General features: G+C 33.6%; 1 protein-coding gene across 1 annotated transcript in view; it reads left to right on the top strand.

Annotated features, from left to right (window-relative positions):
- The window catches only part of LOC136036541 (SCY1-like protein 2), a 116,366-nt gene that overhangs the window by 84,875 nt on the left and 19,156 nt on the right, over positions 1–12,335 (top strand). Inside the window, exon 6 of the mRNA XM_065718846.1 lies at positions 8,827–8,972. Coding sequence (XP_065574918.1) covers positions 8,827–8,972 — 146 coding nt within the window. The remainder of the gene's footprint in view (positions 1–8,826; positions 8,973–12,335) is intronic.

Raw genomic sequence — 12,335 nt, 5'->3', positions numbered from 1 at the left:
GAAGGAGCTGTTTGACAAACTACAAGGTTGAGTAATTTATGCTTCTGGATTTCAATCGGTTAAAAATTACATTTCGAAAGTTCTGGTAACACTTTTTATTATTTAGAAATTTTTCCTGTGAGTTTACGGGACTTAGTTATAACTTAATATTGTCACAATATCGTCTTTGGGCTTTTTATTACCATCACTATAATATCTAATTTTAAAATATATTTGTATTATTATCATGAGGTAAAGTTCCTAGCTATGAATTTCATCGTACAAATCATATTCCGCAAAACCATTCTTTAAGTCATTTTGATTTCCATCTACAGTTTTGAGTCAAATACAGTTTTGATCTCTAAGTAACATTTGACTATGGTTTGACGGTATAATGTATAAAGCAGAGGCTAAAATGAGCTTTTAAGGAGAAGCTATAGTAAAAAGTTTGGCAAAGTACTAAAGAGAGAGAATGAACACGCTCGTAAGCAATTGTTATGATGATGAAGTTTGAATCCCCTAGGTTTGCATGTTTATAGTTTTTAGATTAGAGAAAAAATGAAAGTAAAGAAAGGTGCTAAACATAGTAATGACAAATGTGCGTACGAAAAGATAGTTTGCTAAATCGTCTCTAAGTTTTTTTAAGCAAAAAGTATTCAAGCTGTGTCAGATCGTTAAGTAATAAGTTACTCCTTTAAGCTCTGACTACAATAACCAGTGAATGATGTGGTGGAGGAGACGCACCATACTACATAATACTAACTAATTCTTAAATTACAAGCCAAAAAACTGGAAAAACGTGGTAGCAATGTCGTTAAATAGCTGTTCTTTGCTTTGTCCCTTCCCCTCGCTCTGACAATTCGGGCTCTCTTAGTCAATTTTGCTTTTTTGCAGTAGTATCCCCATAAGAAAGATTTACATGCATATTCATAAGTTCATGATCGTGACTTTCTTTCAAGAAATTTTGAACATTAATCAAGTGTCACTTGTTTCTATTAAGGGTTTGAAAGATCGAATCCTCTAAGAATTTTGGGGGGAAAACTCTTTTGAAGGGGTCTCATTTCAGACCTTATTGTAAAGGGGCCTTTCAAATAGCAAACTCGATCCTCCTCTTTCACAAACTTCATATCTCAAGCACAAATTACCGGTAAATAAATAAGCATAAAATGACTATTAACTAGCATTTGCTGCAATGGTAAAATTGGTAATTTGAAACTAGTATTTTGACCGTAAGTTTACGAACGAGTTTGATTTACGTGTTTTATCTAAATTATATATGCTGTGCAAACGCTGGAGAAAAATTTGACTTCTCTTTGTTCTTGTTACGCACAAAGCCAAATACCGAGAAACTAAAGTAGGTTTCAACTAAGCTTTGTGTGATTTTATTGCAAGGGGCGATACTTAGCTGGGTCATTTAAGGGTAGGATCTTTAAGTGTGCAGGTCCGTTGTGACGCGCTTTGTCGATGAACTTTATATTGATAATTATTTATTTTATGTATAGTAGCAAACATCAGGGAAGATCAAGGCTGATTCCAAAATCCTAAGAAAGCCTGTTTTAAAAATCCACGGAATGCCTTGAAAAAGATATAGATATATAATTCAATAAGAAATTCATTAGAAAATATGTTTCCTTTCTTTAGACCTACTATTTAAGTTGACTTTTAAGGTGCCACAAGTCAGCAGTTGGTCTCATAAATATTTTTGGGTCGTATTAGAAATTATTACATGACTAGCTGTTGGGACGGCGCTTCGCGCCCTCCCCCCAAGCCCCCCCCGCGTGCGTAAGTCGATACGCGCCATATTAGTTACGCGCCATTGTAGTTGTGTCCCTGTGTCCCACCTGTGAATATAGATAGATAGATATATATATATATATATATATATATATATATATATATATATATATATATATATATATATATATATATATATATATATATATATATATATATATATATATATATATATATATCTATATATATAAAAATAAGTTGTCTGTGGATCTGTGGATCTGTGGATCAGGTGACGTCATGTTTGTCCGCATATGACGTCTGAATTATTTCACACTAATACAAAATAAGAAAAAAAAACTAAAAAAGGTAAAAACTACAAAAAACTAAAAAAGGTAAAAAACTAAAAACTAAAAAAAACTGAAAAAACTAAAAAAAAGGCAAAAACTACAAAAAAACTAAAAACTAATAAAAAAACTAAAAAATCTAAAAAACTAAAAAACTAAAAAAACTAAAAAAAGGTAAAAAACTAAAAAAAACTAAAAACTAAAAAAGAAAAAAACTAAAAAAAGGAAAAGACTGAAAAATAAAAGAGAAAAAGAAAACTAAAAAAATATGAATAAAAATACAAAAAAATAAAAAAGATAAAAACTACAAAAAAACTAAAAAGAAAAAACGAAAAAAAACTAAAAAAGCTAAAAAAATAAAAGAAGCAAAAATCTAAAGAAGGTAAAAACTACAAAAAAAAGAAAACAAAATAAAAAAATCTAAAAAAGCTTAAAAACTAAAAAAAAACTAAAAAAAGATAAAAAACTAAAAAAAAAACTAAAAAAAGGAAAAAACCATAAAATAAACTAAAAACTAATAAAAAAAAAATAAAAAAAGCTAAAAAACTAAAAAAACTAAAAAAAACTAAAAAAGGTAAAAACTAAAAGAACTAAAAAAGAAAAAAAACTAAAAAAAGGAAAAAACTGAAAAATAAAGGAGAAAAAGAAAACTAACAAAATATAAATAAAAATAAAAAAACTAAAAAGATAAAAACTTCAAAAAAAACTAAAAAGAAAAAAGAAAAAAACTAAAAAACCTAAAAAAAGGTAAAAACCAATAAAAAAAAAACTAAAAACAAAAAAAGGGAAAAAATTAAAAATTTATTTCATCATAAGTTTTCAACTGACGAAATTACAGACCGGGACATCGGGACACAAATGACGACCGGGACACCGGCACATAGGGAATATGAATGACGACACTCAAAGAGAAAGCGACCGGGACAAAAGGAATGTTCGATTAGCAATCAACAAAGCACCGGGACACAAATGACGACCGGGACACAGGGAGTATAAATGACGACCAGGATATAAGTAAAAAAAACTAAAAAAACTAAAAAAAAGGTAAAAACTACAAAAAAACTAAAAAGAAAAAAAAAATAAAAACTAATAAAAAAACTAAAAAATCTAAAAATCTAAATAAACTAAAAAAGAAAAAAAATTAAAAAGGAAAAAAATAAAGGAGAAAAACAAAACTAAAAAACGAATGTATATACAGACCGGGACACCGGGATACAAATGACGACCGGGACACAGGGAATATAAATGACGACCGGGACACAGGGACACAACTACAACGGGGACGCCGGGGGGCACAGGGGGATATAAATGACGACCGAGACACCGGGACACATGGAATATAAATGACGCCCGGGACACTCAAAGAGAAATCACAGACTGGGTCACCGGGACACAAATGACGACCGGGACACAGGGAAAAAACTACAAAGGGGATGCCGGGGGGCATAAGGGGATATATAAATGACGATGGCGACACAGGGAATGGTAGATTAGCAATCACCATCAACAAAGCTCAAGGGCAATCATTAGAATCATGAGGTATAGATCTGAATACGGATTGTTTTCCCATGGACCATTATATGTTGCATTTTCAAGAGTCGGTAAACAATCTATTTATATGCACAGACAATGGGACAGCAAAGAATGTTGTATATTCGCAAGTTTTACGTAGTTAAAAACATATATATATATATATATATATATATATATATATATATATATATATATATATATATATATATATATATATATATATATATATATATATATATCTATATTCACAGGTGGGACATAGGGACACAACTACAATGGCGCGTAACTAATATGGCGCGTAAGGACTTACGCGTTCGGGGGGGCTTGGGGGGGCGACACCAACTAGGTGTTGGGGTGGCGCGAAGCGCCACCCCAACAGCTAGTATATATATATATATATATATATATATATATATATATATATATATATATATATATATATATATATATATATATATATATATATATATATATATATATATATATATATATATATATATATATATATATATATATATATATATATATATATATATATATATATATATATATATATATATATATATATATTTTTAACTACGTAAAACTTGCGAATATACAACATTCTTGGCTGTCCGATTGTCTGTGCATATAAATAGATTGTCAGGTTTACCGACTCTTGAACATGCAACATATAATTGTCCATGGGAAAAACAATCTGTATTCAGATCTATACCTCATTATTCTAATGATTGCCCTTCAGCTTTGTTGATGGTGATTGCTAATCGAACATTCCCTGTGTCCCCGTCGTCATTTATATTTCCCCCTGTGACCCCCGGCGTCCCTGTTGTTGTTGTTTCCCTGTGTCCCGGTCGTCATTTGTGTCCCGGTGTCCCAGTCTGTAATTTCTCTTTGGGTGTCGCAGGCGTCATTTATATTCCCTGTGTCCCGGTCGTCATTTTTGTCCCGGTCGTCATTTGTGTTCCGGTGTCCCGGTCTGTAATTTCTCTTTGAGTGTCCTGGTCGTCATTTATATTCCCTGTGTCCCGGTCGTCATTTGTGTCCCGGTGCTTTGTTGATGGTGATTGCTAATCGAACATTCCTTGTGTCCCGGTCGCTTTCTCTTTGAGTGTCCCAGTCGTCATTTATATTCCCTATATCCCGGTGTCCCGGTCGTCATTTGTGTCCCGGTGTCCCGGTCTATAATTTCGTCAGTCGACAAACATGACGTCAGTCGACACACCCGGTCACTTTCTCTTTGAGTGTCCCGGTCGTCATTTATATTCCCTACAAGCCCACCCGCGCGCGTAAGTCGTTATGCGCCATATTAGTTACGCGCCATTGTAGTTGTGTCCCTGTGTCCCACCTGTGAATATAGGTAGATATATATATATATATATATATATATACTAGCTGTTGGGGTGGCGCTTCGCGCCACCCCAACACCTAGTTGGTGGGGGCGCTTCGCGCCCCCCCCAAGCCCCCCCGCGCGCGTAAGTCGTTACGCGCCATAATAGTTACGCGCCATTGTAGTTGTGTCCCTATGTCCCACCTGTGAATATAGATAGATATATATATATGGTTTTAACTACGTAAAACTTGCGAATATACAACATTCTTTGCTGTCCCATTGTCTTTGCATATAAATAGATTGTCAGGTTTACCGACTCTTGAACATGCAACATATAATGGTCCATGGGAAAACAATCTGTATTCAGATCTATACCTCATGATTCTAATGATTGCCCTTGAGCTTTGTTGATGGTGATTGCTAATCGACCATTCCCTGTCCCGGTGTCCCGGTCGTCATTTACATCCCCCTGTTTCCCCCGGTGTCCCCGTTGTAGTTGTGTCCCTGTGTCCCGGTCGTCATTTATATTCCCTGTGTCCCGGTCGTCATTTGTATCCCGGTGTACCGGTCTGTATATACATTCGTTTTTTAGTTTTGTTTTTCTCCTTTATTTTTTTCCTTTTTTTTTCTTTTTTTTATACTCCCTGTGTCCCGGTGCTTTGTTGATTGCTAATCGAACATTCCTTTTGTCCTGGTCGCTTTCTCTTTGAGTGTCGTCATTTATTTTTTTCTTTTTTAGTTCTTTTAGTTTTTACCTTTTTTAGTTTTTTTTAGTTTTTAGTTTTTTTAGTTTTTTACCTTTTTTTAGTTTTTTTAGTTTTTTTAGTTTTTTAGCTTTTTTATTTTTTTTATTAGTTTTTAGTTTTTTTGTAGTTTTTGCCTTTTTTTTAGTTTTTTTAGTTTTTTAGCTTTTTTATTAGTTTTTAGTTTTTTTTGTAGTTTTTGCCTTTTTTTAGTTTTTTTTAGTTTTTTAGCTTTTTTATTTTTTTTATTAGTTTTTAGTTTTTTTTGTAGTTTTTGCCTTTTTTTCTCTTTGAGTGTCGTCATTTATTAGTTTTTGCCTTTTTTTCTCTTTGAGTGTCGTCATTTATTAGTTTTTTCCTTTTTTTTTTTAGTTTTTTATTGGTTTTTACCTTTATTTTAGCTTATTTTTCAGTTTTTTCCTTTTTTTTAGTTTTTTTTTATTTTTTATTTTTTTTAGTTTTTTACCTTTTTTTAGTTTTTTTAGTTTTTTTAGTTTTTTAGCTTTTTTACTTTTTTTATTAGTTTTTAGTTTTTTTTTGTAGTTTTTGCCTTTTTTTAGTTTTTTCAGTTTTTTTTTAGTTTTTTTTTGTAGTTTTTGCCTTTTTTTAGTTTTTTTAGTTTTTTAGCTTTTTTATTTTTTTTATTAGTTTTTAGTTTTTTTTGTAGTTTTTGCCTTTTTTAGTTTTTTCAGTTTTGACGTCACCTGATCCAGTTTTTTCAGGTGACGTCACCTGACACATCCATCCACACATCCATCCACAACTTATTTTTATATATATAGATATATATATATATATATATATATATATATATATATATATATATATATATATATATATATATATATATATATATATATATATATATATATATATATATATATATATATATATATATATATATATATATTTTTAACTACGTAAAACTTGCGAATATACAACATTCTTCGCTGTCCCATTATCTGTGCATATAAATAGATTGTCAGGCCTACCAACTCTTGAACATGCAACATATAATTGTCCATGGGAAAAACAATCTGTATTCAGATCTATACCTCATTATTCTAATGATTGCCTTTGAGCTTTGTTGATGGTGATTGCTAATCGAACATTCCCTGTGTCCCCGTCGTCATTTATATATCCTCCTGTGCCCCCCCCCCCCCGGCGTCCCCGTTGTTGTTGTTTCCCTGTGTCCCGGTCGTCATTTGTGTCCCAGTCTGTAATTTCTCTTTGAGTGTCGCGGTCGTCATTTATATTCCCTGTGTCCCGGTGTCCCGGTCGTCATTTTTGTCCCGGTCGTCATTTGTGTTCTGGTGTCCCGGTCTGTAATTTCTCTTTGAGTGTGCTGGTCGTCATTGATATTCCCTGTGTCCCGGTCGTCATTTGTGTCCCGGTGCTTTGTCGATGGTGATTGCTAATCGAACATTCCTTGTGTCCCGGTCGCTTTTTCTTTGAGTGTCCCGGTCGTCATTTATATTCCCTATGTCTCGGTGTCCCGGTCGTCATTTGTGTCCCGATGTCCCGGTCTGTAATTTCGTCAGTCGACAAATATGACGTCAGTCGACACACAAACATGACGTCACTCGACACACAGACAACTTATTTATATATATATATATATATATATATATATATATATATATATATATATATATATATATATATATATATATATATATATATATATATATATATATAGATTTACGGCAATTACGTAAGAATTATCGTTTTGAACAGCTTTTAGTCTGGTTAGAGGTGTTGGCTAAGCTTAATATAGTCACGAAAGAACTTATTGATTATTCATTGAGTAGACCTTTGCCAAAGAGCTGATGGGCTCTGGCAACCATTTTAAGACTCCTTCCACCACTCAAGCAACACAGCGTGTATAAAGTTGTGCTGGCGATGTTGTTACACGGTGAGCAACCGAGCCTAGAAGATAAAGAACGAATAAATAAATAGCGATTATCGGTGCCCAGGAGTCAACTCGAGCCTTGTAATGTCCACGTGAAACAACATGAAGAAGCTAGGGGTGCTATCAGAGGAACACATAATCAAAGCCTAGCATAAATGGTATAGCATAAGTAGCATAAGTGGGAGATGAAGGGGGGGGGGAATAAATGCCAGTTTTTTTTTCTCACTCAATTGGACTATCTGTCTTGGCTTTTTCTAGAATTAGCCATGAGTTGATGCCCACAACTATTCCATTTTAATTCAAAAATCAACGGACTGCATTTTATATATTGATTCAAATACTTGCATGATCATGATGTTTAATAAAGTGCAACATACACTCCAGTCGTAAAATATGAGCTTCAAGTGTTTTGACTTTGGACTCCTATATTGTGACATTAGCCTGAAGGAAATCATGGCACATGTGTCTTACTTAGGGCCCTCAACAAAATAGGTTAAAAATAATTGAAACAAAATATAGGAAAGGAATAGGGGGAGAATGATGCAGAAGCCAAACTTCTAGTTCTTCAATCACACAGAATGGAAATTCTTTCTCGGCTTGGATTCAAATAAGGGGCAAAATGTTTTTGTTTTGTGTATTGGTTTTGTGTATTGGTGCGTGGTGGTGGGGAGGCGTAGTGTGGTAATGCACAGCACAGAGTTGTGACGCTTGGTATGACATGGTGAAGCTTTGTATGGCGTGATGAGCTGTTAAAAAATGGACTGACGCAAAACTGTGTCAGCATTTTATGAATTTAGGTTTAATGTGGCGCAGGGCTATGGAGCTTGGCGGGACGGAAAGGCTGTGCTCTAAAAGATTGTATGACATGGTAAAAAATGGCACACTGTTGCGGAGTTTCGGTTGGTAGTTAATATGACAGTGGAGTTAATATAAAGCAAAGGAGTGGAATATAGCATGATGGTGTAGTTTGGGGCGGAGCAGAGTGTCTCAGAGAGAGGTATTGGGATGAGTGGTGTGGTGGACTAAGTGACAAAGAGTGAAATTACCCTCGAATAGCCTAATACTTTGACAGAGGACGAGGTACTGAGGCAAAATATAAATCTGGCTGCTGTTGCAGTGAGAAATTTTGATGAAAGAACAAGAATGCTCAAAATTTAAACAGCAAAGTGAGACAAATAAAATCTACTATTACACCCACTAACTAATGATGCTAAAAGCTTTTGATGTTAAACGCAAATTTTCTATTTCCAGCTCCAGAAACACAAACAAGATCTATGGCCTCATTTGCAAGTGATATGTTTTCTGTTGGACTCCTAATAGCTACGATATATAATAGGGGACAGTCTCCCATACAAGCTAATCATAGCAGTCAGACATACATAAGGTTGATAGACACAGTAAGTAACTCTGTTTTCTGTAAGATGAATAAATTGATATAATAGGAAGTGATACAGAAAAATACTTGTTACGATTAATCCCCATCCAAACGCTGCATTCCCATAGAGACATCCCGCATGTAATCAATCATATTCCGCAGCGATTCTATTATATATTGATACTACACATTTTGAGTTTGAATACATCATGTTTTTTAGCTCTTCAAAATACTTTTTATTCCAATTCAGCGACCCTTCAGTTTCAACAGTCATTTTTAATGAATTAAGACTAATAGCCAAACTTTTGCGTAAAGAGGGAGGTCTTGAAGAGAGGGTGTTCCCCTAATATCTAGGATAATTTCTGTTTTTCTTAATACCCCTCTTTTCTTTCCTTCACATAACTTGCTTTCTCCGCATTTGTTTTTCGTTTCAGTGTTATTTTCACCTTGATCTAAAATGTAACTGGTGTTCACTGCTCAATCTTCGACTGTTTATGCTAAAGTTAAATTTTGTATTACAATGCTTCAAGAGCAATGACTTATTCAGATGTATTTTCTTTGCACAATAAAATAGAGGTTTCCTAACTTTAAAGTAAGAAGTTTCTTCACGATAAGCTCGAGTACTTCCCACGACATTTCGATATTTAAAAAGTTAATGCTTCCCATTAAAAGCATTGTTACCACAATAAGGAAAGAACTGTCATCTTTGTGTACGGATATTATATGCTTAGTTCAAATATATTCTTCCAAATAAATTGAGGTTAGCCAGGTAAGAATCTGGAATAAAGTCTTTTTGGAAAGTAGATGGTATTTGACATGAGGAAGGGGTTAAAACGTTGCATTTTAGGCGCTACTGTTTATTTTTGGACTAAAAACTCAATATTTAAATTTTGAGACAATTTATCCATAATGTAAAGGAAGAATAGCATGCTTGTTTTTTTTTTTTTTTTTAATCAAACAGTTCGTGGTAACGAACTGTAGTAAAGAGCGACCCGGCTCAATAGTAACCAAAACTCTGAAAAATAGAATTTTGATACCAATAGCTACATCAAAAGAATCGCATTTTAAGGCTGATTCGTTACCTAGATTGATTCCTTTTCGTTACCTAGCGTCACCTATTCATCTTCACTTACTCCTAGCCTTAGTGACTAAGTCTTCTAAACATCTATTTTAAAACCTATTCTAGCACCCTGAACCGGAGAGTATTTTTATTAACTCTAAAAAATGGAATTTTTATACCAATAGTTACATCAAAAGAATCGTATTTTAAATATATATGTTTCATCAAGATTAGATTTACCCATCAAAATTTATGAGCCTGAGAAAATTAGCCTCATTTTGAAAATAGGGTGAAACACCCCCTAAACGTCATACAATCTTAACAAAAATCATACCATCAAATTCAGCGTATCAGAGAACCCTGTTGTAGAAGTTTCAAGCTCCTATCTACAAAAATGTGGAATTTTGTATTTTTTGCCAGAAGGCAGATCACGGATGCGTGTTTATTTGTTTGTTTGTTTGTTTTTTTTTGTTTTTTTTTTCCAAGGGCGACCGTATCGACCCAGTGGGCCTAGAATGTTTCGAGAGGGCTCATTCCAACGGAAATGAAAAGTTCTAGTGCCCTTTTTAAGTGATCAAAAAAATTGGAGGGCACGTAGGGCGCCTCCCACGCTAATTATTTTCCCAAAGTTAACAGATCAAAATTCTCAGATAGCCATTTTATTCAGCGTATTCGAAAAACCTTATAACTATGTCTTTGGGAACGACTTACTCCCCTACAGTCCCCGTGGGAGGGACAAGTTACAAACTTTGACCAGTGCTTACATATAGAAATGGTTATTGGGAAGTGTACAGACGTTTCCAGGGAGATTTTTTGGTTGGGGGAGGGGTTGAGAAGAGGGGGATATGTTGGAGGAACTTTTCATCGAGGAATTTGTCATGTGGGGAGAAAATTTCCATGAAGGGAGTGCAGGATTTTCTAGCATTATTTAAAAGATTAAATAAAAAAACTAATTTTTTAGCTGAAAGTAAGGAGCGACATTAAAACTTAAAACGAACAGAAATTACTTCGTATATGAAAGGAGATGCTTCCTCATCAACGCCCCGCTCTTTACGCTAAAGTTTCTTACTGTTTTAAAAAGAAGAGTTGAGAGAAAGAGTCAAACTTCAGCGTAAAGAGCGGGGCGTTGATGAGGAAGCATCTCCTTTCATATACGAAGTGATTTCTGTTCGTTTTAAGTTTACTTAAAACTTTACTTAAGTTTACTTTTTACTGTTTTAAAGAGAGGAGTTGAGAGAAAGAGTCAAACTTTAGCGTAAAGAGCGGGACGTTGATGAGGAAGCAGCCCCTTTCATATACAAAGTAATTTCTGTTCGTTTTAAGTTTTAATGTCGCTCCTTACTTTCAGTTAAAAAAAAACTTGTTTTTTTTTATTTAATCATAAATAAGATTATGAGCACAACAGATATTATAGCCGGGTAGTTTTTACGGAATAACTGAAAAATATGTTTTAAAAATAGAAGAAATAAAGTTATATGATAAATTTAACCTTAGGCAAACATAAATAAAAGTGAATAACCAAGTTAAACTAAAAAAAAAGAAATTACCACACATACAAGGAAGTTATATGCCCCCCTTAAACCATTGAAAGGGTAGAGTATTGATTGTTCTTTTAATGTTTGTTGGTTTAATTCAGGAGCCCTATGCCCCATCTTATTTGTTTGCTTTATGGTCTCCTTGGAAAAGGGACTTGTGTCTCTGAAAACTGTTCTAAAACAGAAGAGCTATACGCTTTTTCAGACCCAATTTAAAGGCAAAACCTTTTTTTCGTTATCTTTTTGGCCATTTAACTGAATAATATGTTTTATAATAACTGAAAAATATGTTTTAAAAATAGAATAAATAAAGTTATATGATAAATTTAACTTTAGGCAAACAAAAACAAAAGTGAATAACCAAGGTAAACTAAAAAAAAGAAATACGCTATACGCTTTTTCAGACCCAATTTAAAGGCAAAACTTTTTTCGTTATCTTTTTGGCAAAAAAACCTTATACACATAAATTTTAAAACAATATAAGAAAATTGACGTAATTTGATTTCCCATTTTGGAAGGTCCCATGCCCCCAACAAGCTCTTTGTCTGGGGACTGTAACTTACGGTTAAAAGATTCAAACTTTAAAAAAGGAAAAGTTTCTTGGTCATTTGTCAAGTCCTACATCGAGATGAAATAACTTTTTTTTTGGTTTATTGGGTTTCCAAGGACTTTGAAATATAAGTTTCAAGCTGATTAAGAAGACAAGGGTTTAGCTGGGGCCTTTAACTTAATTTTTTGGGCATCAGCTTCCCCTTGGATCAAGAGCTTGCAAACGTAATTTACTAATTGT

The sequence above is a fragment of the Artemia franciscana genome, chromosome 15 (genome assembly GCF_032884065.1).
Source record: "Artemia franciscana chromosome 15, ASM3288406v1, whole genome shotgun sequence".
Lineage (NCBI taxonomy): Eukaryota > Metazoa > Arthropoda > Branchiopoda > Anostraca > Artemiidae > Artemia > Artemia franciscana.
This window is presented reverse-complemented; position numbering and strand designations above follow the sequence as displayed.